Here is a 23702-nt window from a genome sequence, read left to right as displayed (position 1 = left end):
AATCCACCATTAGGTGGGTGGTGCCTTCCTCACATTAACAAAGTAATAATGAAAATAAGCTTATGAAAAAATATATACCTGATACAGACTTTTCCAGAAAACATGCAGACCCTCATTTGAAGCAATGTGGCAACCGGGCGTTTCGCATCTGGCGCGACTCTCGCACGTAAACAAAAAGACCCGGCCTTTGAGGTTATGCAAAAAATCACCCTTTTTTGTATCTACAAAAATCTTTTTCTTGGCATAACTTTTTAAATACTTTACTAAACAAAATAAAATTTAATAGGGTCTTAGGGGACCCCAAAACGAACAGAATAAGGCGGATCCGGCCAAAATCGGTTCAGCCAGTTCTGAGATAATTGTGTGGAAAAAAATCGTGTCTACACACATCCCCACAGACATTTGTTCAGAATTTGATTCTGAGTCGATAGGTATACGTGAAGGTATATCTAGGAGGTGTATTTAAGAAGTTCATTTTTCGAGTGATTTTATAGCCTTGCCTCAGTGAGGTGAGGAAGGCAAAAACTGTTATTATTTTCACAGAGCCAGGAAATCGGAGCTGACGTTGAAGTTCGAGCTGGAGTGAGACCTCGGAGACTGCATCGGATTCAGCAAATTTTCAGCAACTTTTACTTGGAGTCGGAATCTGTGAAGTCGGGTATTTTTGGAGAGCTGAAGTCGTCGTTGACGTCATATCCTGCATCCAGATTCGGAGTTGTCTTCAAAGTATGGATTCAAAGTCGCTTGAAGGTTTCCGACTCTGCAGCCCTGACTAGTACAGAGGAGTTATGGCAACTGCAGGTTTATTTTCAAATTAGAAATAAACCAAAACAATAACTTTTTTTGTTATGGAAACATACCAGTTCCATAACATTTTTTGTTATTATGCTGCTCCACCTCTCCGCACAAAATAACAAATCTTGTTATTCCTTCATGATTCCTTCTGTGTTATTGGTTTGTTATTGCAATAACAACATAATAACAGTTTAAGTTATTCTTCGAACAAATCTTTGTTATTGATTTTTGTTATTTTAACAACTAATCCGATCATCCCAATAACATATTTCGATCTTCTCACAATATCAAAAACTGACCTTCCCAAGTTATTTCCGTCTGCTCGGGCTTCCCATAGCATCGTAGCTCGGAGGGCTTGGCGGCGGGTTTATATGCCCTCAGTCCCCAACATAGAGAAAAGAAGCCTATCATTCACGAGATGCTGGGATGAGGTGATGTGAATTATGTATTGGACTAACATTCCTTTCTTCTTCTGCTTAGGAGCCTAGGAGGGCGCCGGTATTGAATAGTAAAGAACAAAATGTTATATACCACAATAATACCAAAATATGATTTCCATACTCTTCAGTTATACTTGAGATTATTTTTTGAGGATTCACGAATGCCATGGTACTATTAGTATCATGAGCATAAGAGACCACCCATGGTTGTCCTTCGCCGTTGTTAAACAGGACCGTAATATCCTATTGGCACTACCAACCATAGACTTCAACGATCTAGTGATGTTTCTCTTATCAACAGCATGTATGAATGCGTTGAAAACACAAACATCAAGATCATCAAAACTAGAGCTGGTGCGAAGAGGTAACAGTCGTTGGCCACCAACGGCGCCCGCCATGTCAGTTTGTAGACCTCGAAGGGACACCCCCACGTGTGCAGGAAAAAATACTTCTACTTGGGATTTTGTTAGTAGGGAAGGGTAATGATTAGGATTCATTACCCCACTAATTGTCACCAAAACAGGTTAAAAGCTTAGTTGTTAGGTTTTGTGTAAACCCATTACTTACAACAATCGGGCACGGTTTGATCAGTTGGGGCGAGTACTTCTTCGCCAACCTGAGAATCGTTTCGGAAAACATGTTTCCCCCCGTTCGGTTGGCCACGTACTGACAAAGCTCCAAGCGCTCATCGATTCCGAGCATCGGGTGGAAAACGTGCGCGTTCGTTTTGTACAAACTTTTCACCGAAATCCACATCGGCTGAACGGGTTCCAGGAAGGTAGCGTTAAAGGTCAACAAGGAAGATCCGTTGCGCAGCAATTTGAGACTGCACTCGTGAATCACCACGTGGTGATTGTCTTCGTTGCCAGAGCAGATGAAACGCGTGGTGCGAATTTCGAACGGACGCTGGTCACTGAAGTTGCCGTACCAGCCTCCGGCAATGGTTCCAACCAGAAGCGGAAAAAGTAGTGCACTGAACGATTTTGGAGCCATCCGGTGGACTCGTTTCGAACAACCTTTTCAGAACTGGTTTTATGATTTGATGCTTACGTTATTTAAATTGAGAAAGCGCATACAGCTCATCGACGATTCTTAATGAGTTTTTGATTGGCAACATGAGAAGCTCGTTAGCGAAACTGTGTACAAAATTAGTACAGATTTTCACTTGGTTATAAATATCATATCACAAAGAAATAGCGATTTATTCAGAAGTGGAACAGAAGTTACTCAAAAGCTCAAAAAAATCATCGAACTACACACTAGACTCCATGTTGCTGACCAATTTCTTCAGCTTGGTGGTTGTTCTTCTGCTGGTTGGAAATAGTTCCGGTGGATGGTATGGTAACTTCAGCGACTACCGTCCATTTCGAATTCGAACGACCCGTTTCATCTGCTCTGGTCACGAAAACAACCACCATGTGACGATTCACGAGTGTAACTTGAAACTGCTGCGAAACGGCTCATCCGTGATCAATTTCAACGCGACGATTCTGAAACCGATACAACCAGTTTGGGTTTCAATTAAACACATGTACAAAACCAACGCCCATATTTACCATCCGATGCTCGGAATAGACGGTGCGATAGAGCTTTGTCAGTACATGACCCAAGGAACGGGTGGAAATGCATTCACCGAAGCTGTACGCAGAATGGCCAAACGTTTCGTGCCGCATTTTTTGAAACCATGTCCAATTGTTGTAAGTTTTGCTAGTTTAGTTCAAGAACCATTTTATTTTAAAAAATTTCTCCTCAGGGTGAATACAGCGTTACAAATTTCATCTACGAAGATAACATGTTCCCACCGTTTTTACCAGCTGGAGATTGGAAGAAAAACATACGTTTCTTCCACATGAATAACGAGACATTGTTCAATGTTCAGTTTTACGGATCAGTGCGCGCCAAAGGTGCCGTGGACCTGAGCTTAGGTTGAGGACTGGTACCAATTTCGTTTCCTTGAAAAACAGTGTTTGCCTCAATAACCTTCCAAACCTCATGCACATAGAAACATAAAACTTTTCCACCAAGCAAGTAAATTAAAACGAGTTCACATTACTTTTGTTCTGCTCCATTTCCCTCCTAGAATATCGTACAAAATTGAACCAGAAAAAAAGCCCGTTGTCATCATTTGAGTATAGAAACAACAAAACATACGTACAGTTACAGGTCCAGTCCGGAAGCTTTTCCACCGTGACTGGCAGATCAACAGAAAGTGAAAGACAAAAAAAATGTATGCCGAAAACGAGTCCTTGCCAAAATCAGTCCACCACAATGGCACCACCAGACACGGGGCACGTGTGTGTGTGTGGGTATCAATGGATGAATGGCCACGTGTTGGAGTGAGAACACTAACTTTTTTTCTGGGTCGTGTCCAGTTTATTTCGGAGATGGGAAAACGTTTTCGTTTTCCCGAGAAAATAAATTGATATTTGCTGTTATTGTTGGGTCGTAAAATGGAACTGAGTATTTCGACTCCGAGCTCGTTTGAAACGATTGGTGGAGGAGATTAGGTTGGCCTGATGAGAACTGTTGTGGCGGGGTCCCTTGTGGTCAATAAGGTTTATATTGAAATTTCTTATGTTTGAAATAAAGAAATATCGAACCCTCTACTCCTAAGGAACATTTTGAGAAAGTTTTTTTTTCCCCGGAGGTAATTTTTAGCAGATGACAATGATATTTTCTAGATGTTTTTGCAAAATGAAAAATCCGGATTAAATACAAACGGAATGGTATGGAACCTTACTGAGCTTAGTAAAAAGTGTTCAAAGTAGGTACCGTCATCTGGGGTGAATCGGGACAGCAGTGTTTAGAGCATTTAATAGTTTTAAATTTGGAAATTAATGTAAACATTTTGTTGGTCTACGTCTGTTCTAACCGAAATCAAGCAGAAAAATTAAAATATTGTGCTTCTAAATGGTTGAAATTGATGTCCCAATTCACCCCATGTATCCCGATACGCCCCAGTTGACGGTACCTCATCAAGTAAATTCATTCATTCAAAATCTCAAGTGTCATGTTTTGAAACAGAATTCAAAAAATGTTATTGAAACAGAATTCAAAAATATCTTCATATTTATAGGTATTTTCTTAGTTTTTAAGCAACGATTTTGAAGTAAAACAACAACTGTATTTTCTTAGCAAATTGGGCAATTCCATGCCAAATGAGGAATCGGTTGTACCGGACCATCTCCGATTTCAATGAAACTTTGTAGACATGTTATCCTACGCTTATATAAGCCATTTTTGTGTATATGGAACCAGTTTCACTCGATAATGACATTTGAGAAGGGCGTAAGTGTTTTAAATATTTTTGTAACTCGTAATTTAGATATTTCTGTGGTCGAAGCCGTTGCATCGTATCAAAAAGTGGTCAAAGACAAACTTGTAGGAAATTTGACGGGCTTTTCGACAAAAATACACTGAAAGAAAAAAACACGCCACTTTTATGAGATTTTTTAATTTTTTATGTTTTAAAGTCAAATTTGAAGGTCCACGATTTTTTCATTCAATTTTATTGTGAAAATAGCCTAAGATGTTACAAAAAGACTCACGAAAAATGCAGGATGAAGCAAAAAAAATACAATAATCATTTACTGAAACTGTTTTTTTTTTTTTTGAAAAGTGCTCGAAACGTCAAAATTTTCATTATTCATTTTTTGACAATTTATATATGACAGACTTGATTTTCCCGTCTGGTAAATATTTTTACCGGGAAGCTCGTCCAATTACTACCATCCACTGAACCACACTGAGAAAAATATTCAGTTTTCAGTTATAAGTAATGCAATAAGCTTATATCTGTGAGCCCATATTTCAAGAAAAAAGTACCTAAAAAGTCCTGTTTTGGGCTGGAATTGCTCAATCATCTCTAATACTATGGATGGAAATGAAAAATCCAACCAAATTGGTTTTGGTGGCAATACAAATTGATATCAAAATTCTTATGGATTTAATCAAACTAGGAACATTTTATTTACTTCATCGCTAATTTGAAAACATTATAAAACGTCAAAAAAATTAGTTAAACAAACAATTTTCAGAAGATAAAATAAAAAGCAGCCTTACTAGGGGTCAGTTTGACGTAATTCAATTTGCACACTTTTAGGCTAAAAATTGTAAATTGTGCTTTTAAGTATTGTTTGACCTACCCCATGCACATGTTAAAAAAGCTTGAGACAAGTTTTACGGAGCACCTGGCAGAAAAATGCTGAAACGATGTTTTTCTGCATACATTTTTGCAAATTTTCCCATTTAAACTTCAACGATAAAAACCGATTTGGCTCAAAATTGGCACAGTTACTTATTATTGCCTAAAGAATCGAACCAGGGGTTTTTTTTCTTGTCACCCTACTGAAGCATAATACAGTGATTCCTCTTTTTACGCGGTGCGTTACGTTTTTCTAATTTGTCGATTTCTCTGGAACGACGCAACATTTTTGCAATGTTTTATAAGCGATTCGTACATCCAAAGTTAAAGAACGAGAGGATAGTCCTCACGAAAAGAAACGTGAGGAAAGTGCTATTATGCGAGAGTATAGTCCTCTCGCGTGTTCATTCGTTCATTGGAACAGTTCATCCTATTAAGTGGCTTATATGGACACATGACCGCCACTTTGTCACCGAACCACGGTGGCCCATACGGCAAAGGCACGGTTCAATATGCCGAAGGTCTTGGGTTCGAGTCTTGGTACCGGTACTTTTTTTTATAGATGAACTTTTTTTGAAGATGAACCTATGAGTAAAGTACTCGCGAAATTTAGTGTTTTTTAGGAATTATGATTCCCGTGAAAATGGGAAATTTAGAGTGTGAAAAATCACTAAGCATACAAATAACATTTAAAAATAACTCCATCAAATATTCTATCAGAAAATATGCTTTGCATGCATCCCACCCGCAAGGACGCGTCCATCAGAACAGAACCTCGCTCTCGCGTCATAAAGTCTCATCTTACATGGTGAATTTAAACTTACATAACCTTTCATTTTCTTGCCGCGGATGGTGAAACCCCAAACAAGCGCTGCGCGTGACTTATCTCTCCGCCGAAGCATTTGCATCGAAAGTGGCCCATAAATAATCGTGTCGTAGTAAGTAGGTGTATGTATGCTGCTGGTTTCGAGACTGGAATATTTTGTATGGCCGAGCTTTTCCTTTCGAAAGTCTGTCCAAAGTTCCTTGCTTTTTCATTAGATTAAGTGTAGGAGAAGGTTGGAAAATTTAAGATGTAACACTTTGGAACTTTGGAATAACAACACACTCCAACGGAATATTTTAAAAATCTATGCTTTGAAGTGTCACAATATATTTGAGTACTTCCAAGTCCCAAGTAAAAGTGTTGAGCAAATTTGCAATAATTCGACAATATACATTTTTTATGTTTCTTAAGCGCATTCGTAAGAAGTAAAACACTACCCATATGATTACCGCAGGGAAATGTCTCAAATCTCGCCGTGCACATCGCCATCGTGGCTACTTTCCGTTCACCACCCCCCGGATACCACGTGGAACATTGATGCCGACGCGAGTTCCGGTTCTGCACCGAATTTCTGCTCCACTTTTTTTTTAACTTCGCTACTTTGAAGCTTTTCTTGGCACTTTTCTCCCATCTCAAACTACCCTTGTCGGTTGTTCGGTCGGTCGTTTTCCACTTTTATCTCCTGCCGTTGCAAGTTTGGAACGGTGCCCAATTTTTGTGGAACACCAGTTTGAATTCGTTACATTTCGCCGAACCAGCCCACGTTCGTGATTGTCACAGGAGATCACTTACAGTTTGGAAGGGAATGTTAAGCGGAGAAAAAAGGTTCACTTTTTATAAGGTGTCTCGAGAAAATGTGATTCTGAAAAAAAAAGTTGAAAGAGGGACAGAGAGAAACTCAATTTTTCAAGATTATTTTGAATTCCAGCAACGTCTCATGAGCTGACATCACTAACGTAAATCATCGTGATTTTTTGCGTCCTGAAAAGCAAGATAAAAGGCAAACTTTTATGGCTTTTACGTAATACTTTTAAAATTGTTTCATATTAGCGTTTCTCAAAAAGATTGCTAAAAATTTATTATAAAGACGAAAATTGTCAATGCTCGATTTACAACTCTGAAATTGAGTAATTCTCATGTATTTCGCAAACTTTGACGAGATTAGTATTCCCTATGTCAATATAATTAATTTTGCATTTTGTGCGCTAGTCATACATGTGAATATTCAAAATACTGTATCTTGAGCAAGGATGTTCTGAACGATTTGCTGTCTTGAACAAAGATTATCACTAAAAGTTTCATTCACACATCTGGCAATCTGGAGATACTCTTTATGGCCACTTAAGTGATATTTTTGTACCGATTTGAAAATCAAAAAAATACTTAGTTTGGGAATTAAATTTTGAATAACAAAAAGACAAATAAAAAAACGAATTCCGGGTTTTTTTCCGATGAACCTTTTTTTTTTGTTGAAAGTCCCAATCATAACCTATAATTTTGCGGAAGACACCAAGTCGATCAGATTTTATTTTTGAATTTTCACACGCTCATTTTGTATGACCAGCCTGTGAAGTTGTATAAATAAAAAAAATGGTTCTTTTGACATCGGGAATACATGGACAATGTCTAACATATAAAAATACCAAGGCTGTGGAGTCGGAGTCGGAGTCGGAGGCAGAGTCAGTGGAGTCGGGTCTTTTTGGGAAGCCTGGAGTCGGAGTCGGAGTCGTAAAAACTCGAACAGCTGGAGTCGGAGTCGGAACCGGAGTCGGCTAAGTCGGAGTCGGAGTCACAGCCAAAAATCTTAAATTCAACAAAAATTATGTTTTTTTTTTATTTTTTATAATTTGCTATAAAACAGATTAATTTACAAAACTTCTTATATTTTTATTTTTTTTCAAGTTGCATGCGCTGCGTTGCCGTTTTTATCTTTTTTTAGAGATCACTAAATGATGACAGCTCTTACCCAAGTATGTAGTACCGTAAAACGGGGTGACTTTGATAGCCGGGGTGACTTTGATAGGTTTGCGATTTTTCCGCAAAATGAAGAGTACAATTAAAATACGTAAGGAATGGTTCAGAAACATACTGACCGTGGTAGAGAAGTGTTCAAAGTACCTCAAGAAGAACTTTTCATAAAATTTTGACATGTTTAAAAAGTAAGTTAACTATAGTTAAGAAAATGTTGATGAAAGCCATTATATTAAACTTCTCAAAGTGTCATGATTTCCCAATGAACACGATTTTTAATCGTAAAACGGAATGCATTTTCGGATTCTTTGGACAATTTTCCACTAGGAGAAGGTTAAAAAAGTTTGTAAAAAATAAATAATATGTGTTTTTGAAACACAATTATAAAAACTCTCTTAATTTATAGGCAATTTCAGTTGAACAAATTTCATGTAAAATGTAAAAACTTATGATTTGTGCTTCGAATTCAGTATAAAATGCAATATAAATCGATAATTTTATAAACAAAACTAGTTTTAACAAATTTCAGGCAAAATTCCGACTTTTTAACAATTTCACCTAAAATTTATATGTATTTTGCTTAAAAGCTTATAAACTTAGTTAACTAAATATAAACATTGATTTTTTTTCTTAAAAACTATATCAGCTACTTTAGTGATGGTACATTTATCGTACAAACAAAGTTTGAACATCTTAAATATGATTTTAACAAGAAAAACTATGACTATCAAAGTCACCCCGGAATTCAAACTAAGAATTTTTAACGTAACTATTTTTCTAAACGTTATTGAAAAAACTTTTTTTCCGAAATAGTGCATGGACTTTGTGTGGTCTACCCCAGTACATGTTTTAAAAATAATAATCTCGAGAAAAACCTTACCTGTTGGAAAATATTCTAAAAACAAATTGAAATCCTATCAAAGTCACCCCGGTTTACGGTATCATCATTACTCAAAAAAATAAATAAAAACAATATTGATTTTCTAGTCAGAAATATTTAATTGATTTTTGACTGCATCTTTTTTCCAATATTTATGTACCCTTTAAACTCAAATTTGACCAAATTTAATCTAGTTCTTTCTGAAAAAAGTACACACACAGTCATCTTATACCCCGATAGCGAATGTCTTGGTAAAGTAAGTAAATCTTTCCCAGTTCCTGAGGGGAACACCCTTGAAGAGTATCGGGGCCGGCATTTACAAAGCGGATTCAGTGGCAGTTTCATTCTCAACTTAATGTTAACATGTTAAGGTTAATGTTAACATTCCATAGGTCGCCTCCCTAAGGTGTCGTGATAAGGTCCAGTTTGTGACGATACACTACCTTCCCTTTACTAAGCAATCGATTCCAGAAGGGAAAAGATCACCAGTTGTGTTGGTCCGAGCCGGGATTTGAACCCCGATCTACCGCTTACGAGGCGGAAGCGTTACCACTGGGCTACGTGGCTCGGTCTGGTATGTCTTGGTGGTTTTAAGTAAATCAATGTTCAGGAAAAAAGTTACGAGGTACATCAAAAAATATAAATAATAATCACTATTTATGGAAATCGAAAACAAAAAAAAAAATCACTGACAGGATAACTCTTCCAACAAATATGCAACGATTATAACAATCTATTACTTGGACCTCAACAAGCGCATTTTGTTTATAACCATGGACACAAAATTTAAAATGTCTGAGAATGTTGATCCTAAGGCAAACTATTTTGATATTGTTGCATATTATCGTTGAACAAATCTAAAGATTTCAGGATAAAACAGGATTTCAAGATGAAAAAATATCCGTTACCTAGAAAATATTTATCCGACCGGCCCGTGGCTTAATGGCTACGGCTCCCACCTCATAAGCGGAAGGTTCCGGGTTCGATTCCCGGCCGGTCTCCTTGAAATTATTCGACTATAATTGAACTTTGAATATAAACAAAAAACGCATGGAATCAGGTGGGATTCGAAATCACACCTTTGGATTGGTAGTCAGATGCTCTAGCCACTCGGCCACCGACGGGGTTGACACCCCTTGAGTGAATAATTCCGTAGTGGTGAAATAATGTCACAAGGTCATTTATTATATAATACAACAATCCCTTTCCCAACGATTCCCCTACACACACTACACACCATATTCTATAAATAACTCGAAGTGGTTGGTACGGTATGTCCTCACTTCTTCTTCTTTCCCTGATGATTCCATGAAATGTGGGTTCCGTTCATAGAATCTGTCTCTTGCGGTTAATGCAACGCAGTAGTCCGGGCAGCTTTAGTGAGTGTAATACATTTCGGGGGTTCTCGAAAGTACTGCAATCATTAATAATGACAAGAAAGAACTTGAGGCGTAATCTAACCATAAGTTCTTCCCGGATGCTTTCTTCGGACTGGCTGCGCTTGTGTTCGATTAGATTAGATTAGATTAGATTAGATTAGATTAGATTACCTAGAAAATATTTATCCTGAGGATTTTTTTTTATCAATTCTAAGTTTTTTCATATATCTTCATGAAGGCGCACGATAATATAAATCGGGACTCCAGCAACCAACTTCAACCAAAGCTCTAGCTATCCATATTCAACCACAACAATTCATTCTGAATCAAATCAATACTAAAGTTTGTTGAATCAGCTGAAATCTGTTCGGACATATATCCTGCTCACAATGTAATGGCTGAATGACATGTTTCAAGGTCCAGGTCCGTATCAACATCGAGGCAATCTGAACCAGAACGGCAACTCTCAAAGCAATTCTCGACTGTTTGTTTATTCATACCATGCACCTTCCCCTACAACTTCTTCTATCAATTCTTCCGCAACAAAACATGGTCCAATTCATCCCCGGGCTCATGTCAATCAATGTTTTGGGCTCCAATCAGGATGGATTTTTTTTTTCAATTTGTTCTACGCCCAGTACAGAGTGGATTCGCTAATTCGAATGAAAATGCATCCGAATAGGCGAATCCAAATTCGCCAATTGGAACGACTGACAGCTGTCAAAGGCTTGGAACCACGTGTTCAGAAATTGTCGAACAATGGTGTTGAAACGTCAACATCAGTTTGACAACTGGTTTTGACGTTTGAATGCTTTTTAATTCGAATACGTTCGAATTAGCGAGTATTCGAATGAGCGGACATTCGAAGTAGCGAAATTCGAACTAACGAATCCGCTCTGTAGTGGGTGATCACATCGTTTGTGTATTTTGTGACCTAATTTGGGTTCCGAGTGTAGTGATTCCTCTGAAGGGATGAACATTTGCCAATTCGATGGAGGTGCGTGATACTTTGTTCGTAGCAATACGATGGATGCGTGGCAAATCTGGGAGCTCGTTCGGAGGACATTCTGAAACGTGACCAGATTCCAGCGGATGTTTTATGTGCCCGAAAGGAATGTTTCTTTAGTTTCTTCGTTACCCAGAACTGCACTCTGGGGTGCGATAGCAATGACTGCAGAATGTATTCTTTCTGGAAAGAAGATATTTTTGCTATCTGAGCTGAGTATTTTTCTTCCCGGACGACGTTTCATTATATAATGTAGGTCAACTCGCTCCAAAATAAAACCATAATTTTGGTTACGTCTTTTGTTGTTACAATAAACATTTGAAGTAAGAATCACGCAAAATAAATTTATATAATGTTTCCTAATAATGTGCATTTTGCAATTTCCTTTATTTCCCAACCAACTTACTTTGAGTTAATGCTAATTAAAATTCAGGATTGCAAATTCTTCCAGTCAAGCAAAAATGAAAAAGCAAAAATCTCTTTTTTTCGATCCCCGGTTAGATTTTCGTCCAAGTGCGACAGCAGAAAAGGTCAACTGGCCGGCAACGCACTATGGGGTATTTCCATATAAGCGAGCGGCCAAAAATATTTTTTTGCTTTTTTTGTGACTTTTTTGTGTTGTTTGTACTTAGTATAATGAAAACAAATGAATTTTGATATTTTTCCAAAAAAAAAGTTTAATTTTCGATTTTTTCATATATTTGAGGCCACATGCATTAAAGTGGTGAATTTTAATATTCTTGCTCTGTCTATTTGATGCCCGGAATGGCGGTTTATGCTATGTTAAAGTTTCTGATTTCCGTTCAATCTCCCTCCCTTCTTCTTGAGTTAAAATCCACCTCTCTTTGAAGACCCCCTCCTCCAATTAAAATTTGATTTTTGCGGTGTTTTAGAATTTTAGACGGTTTATTTTATGGAACATTGTATGGATTCTCGTTCACGTTTTTGTTGATCCACTTGCAAAATTCACGTTTTCCACGATAAATTCTTCTAAATCAAAATCACTATGTAACCGATTGTCGTTAGATTACTTAAAATATGAACTTCTTCTATGGGATTTTGTATACCTCGTTTTGAAGCTACAGAACAACATGCGTAGTTTTTCCTCTGTAGTTTTTCCCTAAGTTGATCATGTGATGGTTCTGCAATGTTGTAATTCTTACAAATATACTCGAAAGCAGTTCTCACGTTTTCAGAATAGTGCTTCTGCTTCGTTATATCGTACAGGGACACTACGGTATTATTATCCATACTTTCAAAAGAACACAACAACGAACTGATATGAATATTCGACGAATCGTTACTGTAAAATACTTAGAATAGGAATTTCTTATTTTATTAAACGTACTTAGGGTACCAACAAAGTCATGAATATCAAATCAATTTCAAAACATACATAGCAGGTACGTCATTTCTGCCTCCGCAGGTAAATAATGTGATTTTAACCAAGCGTATACGCGAAATCATTAATTTTCTTGCATGAATCAAAATGTTCAAAATGGCATAACTCAAAAGTGCACATAAGTGCACTTTGAAATTTGGAGACAAGTTAGGACATGGTTCAAATTTTAAGCTGCAAAATTTTCAGATCGCACAAATGCACACAAAAAAAGTACTCCATTAACAAAGTTGAAAAAAACTAAATTTGAATAAAAATCCATCTTCTTGATTTTTATAAAATTTTTTAGCCTGTAAAAGTGTGTTTTGTAAAATGTTATTGAAAAGTTGAATCAATTACCTTTCTGAATATATATAATGATGCAGGAAAAAATACATAAACAGCTACACAGTACAACTATGAAAAATAATCATTTTTTTTGTCAAAAAACATGTTTTTTCTTACCATTTTCGCCTTTGAAGGTCTGCAATTCAGTGAATTTTGAACCTACAACTTTCAAACTCCGGATTTTTCTTAGTTAGAATGTTTTTTTTTTCGAAAAAAAATACCAAAAAAATAATTAGAGTATGTCGGTTTTTCGATTTATGGCCACCTGAAACCCCATAGTGCAACGGCGGTGAAGGCAGTGTGACCCAGCCATAATTAGAGTAATAAACGATTTTTAATTTAAATCGTGGCGCCTCATTGGTTCTGGGAAGTTCGGCCACGTGTCGGAGGAAATTCCCCCGAGAAAGCGCGACGTCGCGGGATGGTTTTTGTCGTAATTTTCGAATTGGAAGTGGGGTGAGAATTTTCCGCTCAAATTGAAGATACTTTTGTGGATTTACACTGTGAGCTGGAAATGGAAATGATTGAATGATTTTTTTTTTCTCTTGAATAGGATAACATATTTTTAATATTCAACTAGATTGACTAATATATCCGAAATGAATGCACCCTGATTTCTTAGTTTTCATGACAAAGGAGCTCTATGAATTAGATCTTTGTTTAATTTTACTTTTTGTATTTTTTTAATCCGGCTGAAATTTTGTTGGTGCCTTTGTTATGCCCAAGGAAGCCATTTTGCATCAATATTTTGTCCATATAGTTTTCCATGCAAAATCGGCAGCAGTCCTTACAAAAATGATATATAAAAATTAAAAAACCAGCATGGCAGCTGTCCATATCAAAATTTTATATTAAAATTCATAAATCTGTATCTTTTGAAGGAATTTTTTGATCGATTTGGTGCCTTCGGAAATGTTGTAGGTATGAATAAGGACTACGCTGAAAAAAATAATACACGATGAAATATTGTTGGGTGATTTTTAATTTCACTTTTTGTCACTAAAGTTTGATTTGAAAAAAAACACTATTTTCATTTTTTTATATGTTTGCAATATTTTTTTTCTTAAATCAAGACTAACATTTCAAAAGGACGTAAAATGTCAGTCTTGACTTAAGAAAAAAATATTGCTTTGGAAAAAACCGGAAAATTTCACGAATGTTTCATGTTTTAACAATGATATCGGACCATTCGTTGCTGAGATATCGACATTAGAAAATTTTGGATTGTTTGGTTGAGACTCTAACATCATTAACTTCAAGTTTCCTGTTTTTAAACCTTTGCATGGCAATATCTCAGCAACAAAGGGTCGTATCAACAAAGTTCAAAAAAGCTAAATAGAAAAAAAAAGAGATTATTCTCAGCTTCTCAAAAATATATGTTTCAAAAGTGGACAAGCATGGGAAGTTTATATTATATAGGTCATCGCTGAAATTTTTAAGTTATCGCCGTTTTAGTGAAAAAAGTTGTTTTTTTCCCGTTTTCGTCATTTTCCCATTTTTGCGCGAGGCACGTCGAAAAACTCAGTTTTTATTTTCAAAAGATCGTATCTCAGAGTATCGAAAACATAACTTCACCATTTTTTGATATATTATGTGAAATTTTCCGAGGAATCCGATAAAAATATCTTCAGACATAGGCTCTTTGGTCCCGAGACCTTCAAAACAGCATATTAAGTTTTCATACGACCTTTTCAAATGTTAAGCTAGATTTTTGAAACTTCTTACTATTTTTCTTAAATAGTCAAACTAATCACCTTTCTTTTGCATCGAAGACAGCTAAAATCGGATGAAATGGCGCGGAGATATGATTTTTTGAAAAAAGTGGTTTTTGCGAAAAACGACGAAAATTGTCAATTTTCGAACCACCCTAACACGGCGTAGGTCACCCTAATGGCCAAACAAAAAAATACGGGTCCAATTATATCGGCCAAGGAACCCCCAGAAAAATTTTGAGCCCGATCGGAGAACTTTTTTTTCGAATCATGCTGTTTTCGTGGGGAATTGCTAAATATCAATGTTATCTCTAGAACTCTTCCAATACATTAAATAATTGTAATCGTTTGTAGAACTAGAAAGGCAATTTAACAAGGGAATTTTTTACAACAATGTTGCCTGAACTCCACTGCTAAACTTTGCGAATGCCAAACACATACAGAAACTAATTAAAATGTACTTTTCGTCCACATGACCCCTGCTCAAAACTTTCGAAACTCTCAAAAGCTTCAAAACGTGCCCAGCAAGTTGTAACGTGTTTTATTTTTCTTCTCCGTTCTCTTCCACAGATTGTTAAAACCACCAATCCCAGGTCCCACGATAAGTAAGTGGCCACCGAAGGAAGACCCTTGAGCTGTTTAACCCACCAAGTTTGCCGTACAGTATACACCATCAGCACCAGCTTCCTCCCGAATGGCATCCACCGAGCGGTAGTGGCATTAGAACGCAGAACCCGCACAACTAGCGCAAAGTTAACATTCAACGCCCCGCTGTGCGAGTGGGTCACGTGCAAAGAGACCCACGTGTGTCCTCCCACCCTTCTAACACTTCCCCAAACCAAGACCCGCGAGTGAGTCGAAGTCAATGCGAAGATGGCAACCCCACCGGACAGTCCCATCGAGGAGGTCGTGTACGAGCTGGAACCGACGCGGGCCCCGAAACCGATTCCAGTGGCGCTCGAGGACCTGTGCCGGTTGACAAAGTTTACCCGCCAGGAGATACGAGTCATGTATCGGGGCTTCAAAACGGTAAGAGGGTACATCTTGGTTTGATAACGTGGTTGAACTTTTGTGGGGGTTTAGCTTGTAAGTAATTGCTTTCGGAGGACCTTCATTTGGGAAACTTTGCCATTTTGCACATATTTTGTGCTGACTTTAAGTTTTGAAAAAAAAAAGCTTGATTTTGCCGTGATTTACGGAACCAATTAAATTATTTGAATTCCATCTACTTCCAGGAATGCCCCGACGGTGTAGTGCACGAGGATAGTTTTAAGGATATTTATGCGAAATTTTTCCCTCATGGAAGTAAGTGTCCTGTCAGCCTCCCTTAATGACCCCCATCACGCACATAATTAATTAACACAAACATTTCTCTTTCCCATCCCACAGATTCCAGCCTTTATGCACACTATGTGTTCAAAGCGTTCGACGTTAATTGTAACGGATCCATTACGTTTCGGGTAAGCAAACGTTGTGTTCCTGCCAGACCCTTCCTGTGCGGTGGCAGTCTCACTGGATTAGACTTGAATGGTGACAATTTACCACGGTTGAAATCTAATTAGTTTATTATGCAACATGCTTTCGACGGTCCCCCAATTAGTCAGGTCACGCAATCTGTGTTCGCAAGTTTCGTTCGTTCGTTTGTTCGTTCTGCCGCAGAAACTGTGCCATGTTCCGAATTAAAAGCATGCTTCCTACTTCCAGAGTGGGTGGTGGTGATTTTTGCGAGTAACTTGAACTCCCTGCTTTAACCTCCACCTCGGAAGCCGAAAAGGAAGCGCACGGTTTCGTTGTACTACTGTTGCGTTCACTTCAAAGCTCGTTTGTATGCATATTTTTTGCTGGATCATGTCACAGACAAATAAGTTTTTCATATTTTATCACAACTTTTTTACACCAAATAACAACAAGTGCATTGTTGCTTAATTTGATGGAAATAATGCAACGTCCAATTGTCACTGGCATTTTCTGGTGCTGGTCGTTATAATGTGGTAAAAATGTCACGCGAATTTTACCTCGAAATAATGAAGTGTTTAGACTATGGCACCTGTACAAGAGTACAACACACTTGAAGAGGAAATGAAGGAAATAGTGTTTGAAGGTGATGAAATATACACAGCAAATAAAGTAGTAATCCAGCTGCGTGTAAAAGGCCTGGGTGTAAAATAAATTTTGCATTATTTTATGAAATTCTGTGTAATATTACACCCTGAAATATGTATCCCATCAGTAAGGGAATCCTACTTGACCGAAATGTCTAGCTCACGTATACGTTTATCCTTTCCATTTTTCATCGGTCTGATGGCCGAGCGGGCTAAGGCGCCAGTTCTATCTGTTGGTGCTGGGTTTGAGTCTCGTCAGCTGCAACTTTTTTTTTGTTTTTACAAAAAATTTACATGCAGCGTGTAATATTAAGTGTCTTTTTTGACGAAGGTGATGTGCATGCTTTTGCATGCGATTTTACCATCGGATTTTTTGCTGTGTATAGCACCATCAAGGAAAAATATTTTACCATCGTTCATAACGAATGAATGTAACCTAGTAAACTTAGACGGGTTAGACAAAATAAACAATCAAGTAAGTTGATCACTAGAATTTCGCATTTTTTCGAAATTTTCGTTGTTTAAACATTACCTGTGTGAAGTTTCTATCTTCAACAGAGATGTGGATCACCTTTCAACGACTGATTAATTCAAAGTTGGGAACAGAGTTTTCGGGTGCACAAAGAATCGAGCAAATCTACTGAAGGCAAAAAGTTACAAAATAACCTTCGAAATAAGATTTTGATTTTGTATTTATTAATTTTGATGAAACTTTGTCCAAAAGAAGCCATTTTGCATTATTAGTTGTCCATACAAGGCTACATAAATTCGAAATTCCGATCTTGGGAATGGATTTTTTGTCAATTTAGTGTCTTGGACGAAGCTGTACACATAAAAAAATGATCGTAATATTCATCAGAAAATGGCGACAGATTTTGTTGCAAAAAATGTGGTATATTACATCAATAATTGGTGAATTTTCATCAGTTTCTAATGAATATTCATCAGGTTTACATTGTTACACATTTTTTGAGTAATATCACTCAAAAAATAGGTAATATTCAATATTACCTCTTTTTTGAGTAATATTACATAAAAAATGTGTAAAAATGTGAACCTGATGAATATTCATCAAAAACTGATCAAAATTCATCATTTTCTGGGGTTAAATTAATCATTTTTTGCCACAAAATCTGTCACCATTTCCTGATGAATATTACCATAATTTTTTTTTGTGTAGGTTATGATTAGGATTATTCAGGAAAAATAGGTACACGAAAAAAGCTACAGATTTTTTTTATTTGACTATTTTCAATTTTTTTTTTGCAATTTAAAAATATGTCAAAACGGAACCCTGCAAAAAAAATATTCATTTAATTTCACATATTAGTTTGATTTGGAAAAATAAAATCAATGCAAAATTGTTGGGCTTGCTAATCTAAGCAACTTTGTCGAAGAAACCAAAATTTTATCTCGTAATCTTCGCCGACCAAATTTATAGAAAGCATCCAAGCAGAATCTATGACATTTTCCCGAAACCCATATTACCGAAGGGACATTTCCCCGAATGCCACTTCCCCGAAAAGACACTTCCCCTAATAGTCATTTCCCCGAATTCCATTTACCCGAATTTCCCATTTCCCCTAATCGTCCACATTCCCGAATGCCATTTTCCCGAATGGGCCACAATCCCGAATGCCATTTACCCGATTAGTCATATCCCTGAATAGTCATTTCCCTGAATAGTCATTTCCCTGAACGCCATTTCCCCGAACGCGGTCAAGCCGAAATGCCCGGTGCCCCGGAGCGCGCGCGCTCCTGGGCACCGGGCATTTCGGCTTGACCACGTTCGGGGAAATAGCATTTTACAGTCGACTCTCTGCTTGTCAATATCCAAGGGACCGTCGAGGAAGAGAATCATCAGATTACAGAACGATGCAAAATGAAGACTCGATTGAAAATATTTTTTTCTTGATACCCAGCTATGGGAGAGAATCATGGCAACGTCCATCAAACAAAACCAAACTAATGTCAAACACCCTTTAAAGCTTCGTTTCGCCAAGAAAAATGTCTATGCAAGCCATGAAAACTGAAATTATTGACAACCGGAAGAGATTTTTAAAGCAAACAGGGACTGAAGAATTCATCGATAGACCAGAGAGTCGACTGTGTAAGAAAAAATGATGGCAATTTTTATCACATCAAACTACATATAATATTTCTTGAAAGGTTCGTATTGGCCTTGAATGATCAACTTTCTTTTGGCTTCACTCAGAACAGACGTAGCATTTTAGGGGGGAAGGGGTGTTGTAAGGTTTGGTACTATTCATTCAAATACAATGAATATTGTTACAGACTAATTTTATACATTCTCAAAACAAATACCTTTTTCTTATAGACATGATAATAATAATGCAATAGAAATTTTGTTATTTTTTATGATTCAGAAAACAAACCGTGCGATTTTCGTAGTACAGAACCCCGTTTACACTGATCATTTTATTCGCATTGCTGGTTTGGGATTTGGCGAAAAGTATAATCAACAAAAATTTATACCAGCCTTATGTACCTATTTGTTCGATTTTTGCGTTCTTGAACAAAATTCGAAAAAAAAAATTCCTTGCAAATTTCTCAAAAACAACATTTAATCATGCGGTTGAATACAAATGTTAATTGAACAACAAAAAATCTAGTAATTGGGTCCTAAAATTAAGCTTAAATTTGTGATATTATTGTTCACAAGAAAAATAAGCTTTACTAAGTACAATGACCCTTTGTACGACCGCAAAGGATTTAAAAGGGATTTTTAATTCAATTTCTAAAAATTCACTTCACGGCCCTTCTTGGCAGAAAAGCTCCTACTTGACAGCTCGATCCAGGGGGGGCATAGTTGATCCATCGGAAAAATGTTGTCTTGTCAAAAACTTTTTTGCATAAAAATGAATAAAAAAGTTATTAGAAATGGTTTTCAATCGTGTTTTTTACCGTTGTTCATAAAAATTGACAAAGGGCTTTACTACCCAATTTACAACATTTAATCAACAGTGAGATCATCAGCATACCCGAAAAAGCTGTTTGTTCGGTAAAATTGAGAAAGAAAATAACTGTTAGTCATGGAAAAAGGCTTTAGCGAAAATGATGATTAGGGGATATGCAAATTCGAGTAATTTTAAATTTAAATAAACGGCAATTGGCGTAAGTGTCATTTCGGGAAACGGCATTCGGGGAAATGGCCGATTAGGGAAATGGCATTCGGGGATATAGCCGATTAGGGGAAATGATATTCGGGGAAATGGCATTCGGGGATGTGGCTGATTAGGGGAAATGGTATTCGGGGATGTGGCCAATTAGGGGAAATGATTTTCGGGGAAATGGCATTCGGGGAAATGTCATTCGGGGAAATGAGCTAGACCCATCCAAGCAAACCTTCAAAAATCAGTTTTTTCAACGTGACAATTCAGGTTTTAGTTTTTGAGAAAAGTGATATTCGAAGCACTTTTAGAATTCTAAAAAACGAACTAAAACTGCGATAACTTCAAAATTTCAGCGATGACCTATACTTGTCTGGGTACCAAAAGTTGCGTCTTTTTTACGAAAATTTTGGTACCCAAACATCTATAGGTCATCGCTGAAATTTTAAAGTTATCGCAGTTTTAGTGAAAAAAAATGTTTTTTTGCCAATTTCGTCATTCTCCGATTTTTGTGCGCGGCGCGTCAAAAAACACGGATTTTATTTTCAAAAAATCATAACTCGGAATCATGTAAATGAACTCCTCCCATATTTTAGTATGTTATGTAAAAATGTCCGGGGAATCCGATAACAATATTTCCAGACAAGGGTTCTTTGGTCCAGACACCGTCAAAACGGCATTTTAAAGTTTCATACGCTCTTTTCATATGTTAGGCTAGATTTTTGAAACTTCTTACTATTTTTCTTTGAAAGGCCAACTTATCACCTTTCATTTGCGTATAAGACAACTGAAATCGGTTAAAATGGCGAGGAGTTATGATTTTTCGAAAAAAGTGGTTTTTGCGAAAATCGACGAAAATTGCCATTTTTCAGACCACCCTAACACGCCGTAGGTCACCCTAATGGCCAAACAAAAAAATACGGGTCTAATTATTTCGGCCAGGGAATCCCCAGAATATTGAGCCCGATCCGAGGACTTTTGTTTTTTCCATGCTGTTTTCGTGGGGAATTGCCGTATAGATTTAAATTATCAAAAAAAACTGTGAAGTCAGTTTCGATGGCAAATTAAAATTTTTATAGCTTGGATTGACACCATTTTCTATTTCATTACAAAAATCATCATTTTATATCTCTCTGTTACCAAATTTTGCACCAGCTTGAATTCTAGCGCAAAAAAATTTACTAGAAATTCCTCTAAAAGCTGAAAAAATCAAAAATGATAAAATAATTGACAAAAAGTCGAACAAAAAAAAATAATCCATGTAAATTTTTTTTCTGCAAAAACCGTAATTTTGAGCAATTGCATTTTGAAACAATATTAATCCCAAATCGAAGCTCTTCTTTCTAAAAAAAATATTGTTTACTTAAGAAACCGCCAACTTCATTACCTCAAAGTTATTTGTTTATAAAAAAAAATAATAACCACATCTAGCTGGCCTATTCATCCGGCAGCTCGAGTTTTCAAACTAGTTAAAAAAAAGAAAAGAAACATAAAATACCCTCCACCTTCAGGATCTCCTGGTGACCCTATCGACCCTGCTGCGGGGCTCCGTATACGAGCGGTTGCGATGGACGTTCCGGCTGTACGACATCAACAACGACGGCTGCATCAGCCGGGCCGAGCTGTCCGAGATCGTGCTGGCCGTGCACGAGCTCATGGGCCGGAGGCCTCACCAGCCAGACGACGACCGGAAGGCGCGAGAACAGGTACGGGGACGGGAGTTGGGTTTGTTGAGTTTATAGTTTCAATATTTCAAACAATGCTTCCACAGGTCGACCACGTGTTCCGGAAGCTGGACCTGAACCAGGACGGCATCATCACGATCGAAGAGTTCCTGGAGGCCTGCCTGAAGGACGACGTCGTAACCAAATCGCTGCAAATGTTCGACACCTGCCTTTGATGACCGTCGTCCGACAGTGTGTTTGCCGTCCCCGAAAAGCCCGACGACGCTGCCGCGGCTGACGTCGCCGCCGTAGCGGAACGATTGGCGCTGATACATCTGTAGGACTACAAGGGGTAGGGAGAAAGGTTAAGAAAAACGATGGGTGGATCGCTCAAACCTTGCACTTTCAACGTTGGATTTGTGTGTTTTTTTTCGACTCTAGTTTTCTTCTGATACTGAAATTTCTGTTTTCAGACTTCAAACAATTCATCTGTAAAAATTTAAATATTTTGATAAAATTCAAGGAAATGAAAACGAAACTAAACAAGGAATATAAGTTTTAAAAAATCATATCACATTTCATAAACTCATTCAAGCAATATTGTGTTACAATTAAAAAAAGTAATAAAAAAGCAAATATTCATAAATAGTTGATAGATTTTACATTCAAACCTTTTTTTCAATTTTGTTACAAAAAATCATAAAAGAGAACTAGAGAGAAAATCTTAGCTCAGCTGATTACCAACACAGGCAAACTAAACAAAAGAATAGCAAAAATTAGTTGCTATTAAAAAGTACGAGAGTAGTTTTGAAGCCAAATTCAAATGCAGACTGGTTTAAAATTCTCATATTTAACGTCATAACCAACAAAGTAAACCCGATGCAACGGAATAGAAACACGTTCATTGCGAATAAATAATGGACACTTCGTAGTCACACAGTGCACATGACGTTTATAGTTGACAATAGACAATCGTTTTGAAAAACAAGAAGAAGAAGCAAAACTAGCGCAGTTAGATAATGCTTCAAACACTTAGGCTGGCAGTAGTCGATGCTCTAAATTTAGGCAGATTTAAAGTAGTAGCAAAGAAACACGTAATTTTAGCATCACTTCTGCCGCGGCCAGAATGAACACATTGTTGAAATAGGTTGAAATCACACCCATAAATATTGTCAAACAGAGATTTGAACTGCTGTGTCTAAATAACATCGTGCTTGGTTTGGTTGCTGTTGTTTTAAAACGGCATTAGACAAAACTTGAAAAATACCGTCCGCGGGGGTGACTTTGGGTTATTTTGAATTTTTTGTCCACCGGTTGAACTGGAAAAAATCACCAGAGTGAGATAATCAAACATAAATTGTTATTTTATATCCGCCATTTTGAATGACAGCTTTTCAAAGTTTAGCTTAGAAAAGAAAAAAATATCTCAATGTTCATTGGCAAACCACTAAAACGATAATAGGGAGACGATAAAGAAAATTTCTACCGAATTCTCAAAAATAAACCAAAATCAGGCTGCAAACCCAAGTAACCTTTTTTTCCAGGAGTTCTACAAAAGCTCTTCAAGATAGCTACAGCATAGCAGTTTGGACCGCGGTAGGATAAAATTTTCTTCAAAACTTTTTTAGGAGTTTGGAAGAGTACTCGAAGATAGTTTTATCCTACCGCGGTCCAAACTGCTATGCTGTAGCTATCTTGAAGAGCTCTTGTAGAACTCCTGGAAAAAAATGTTACTTGGGAAGGGATGATGGAACGAGAGGATTAACAAATCCGCATAAATAATTTCAAGATTGTTCAGATGTAAACTGAAAACGTGGTCGAAAATTAAGGTGGACGGCTCTTAATTGCTTATTTAATTGTCGGTGTACCAGACGGCACAGTATTCAATCATTTACTGGCGATTATTTCATTTTGCAGCCCATAACA

General features: G+C 37.2%; 1 protein-coding gene across 1 annotated transcript in view; it reads left to right on the top strand.

The window, feature by feature from the left end:
- Positions 1-23390, top strand: part of LOC6052602 (Kv channel-interacting protein 1) — an 86231-nt gene extending 62841 nt beyond the window's left edge. Inside the window, exons 2-6 of the mRNA XM_038264824.1 lie at positions 15450-15908; positions 16115-16184; positions 16269-16339; positions 21624-21818; positions 21884-23390. Coding sequence (XP_038120752.1) covers positions 15753-15908; positions 16115-16184; positions 16269-16339; positions 21624-21818; positions 21884-22012 — 621 coding nt within the window. The 5' untranslated portion in view covers positions 15450-15752 and the 3' untranslated portion in view covers positions 22013-23390. The remainder of the gene's footprint in view (positions 1-15449; positions 15909-16114; positions 16185-16268; positions 16340-21623; positions 21819-21883) is intronic.
- The last annotated feature ends 312 nt before the right edge of the window (positions 23391-23702 follow it).

The sequence above is a fragment of the Culex quinquefasciatus genome, chromosome 3 (assembly GCF_015732765.1).
Source record: "Culex quinquefasciatus strain JHB chromosome 3, VPISU_Cqui_1.0_pri_paternal, whole genome shotgun sequence".
Taxonomy (NCBI): Eukaryota; Metazoa; Arthropoda; class Insecta; order Diptera; family Culicidae; genus Culex; species Culex quinquefasciatus.
This window is presented reverse-complemented; position numbering and strand designations above follow the sequence as displayed.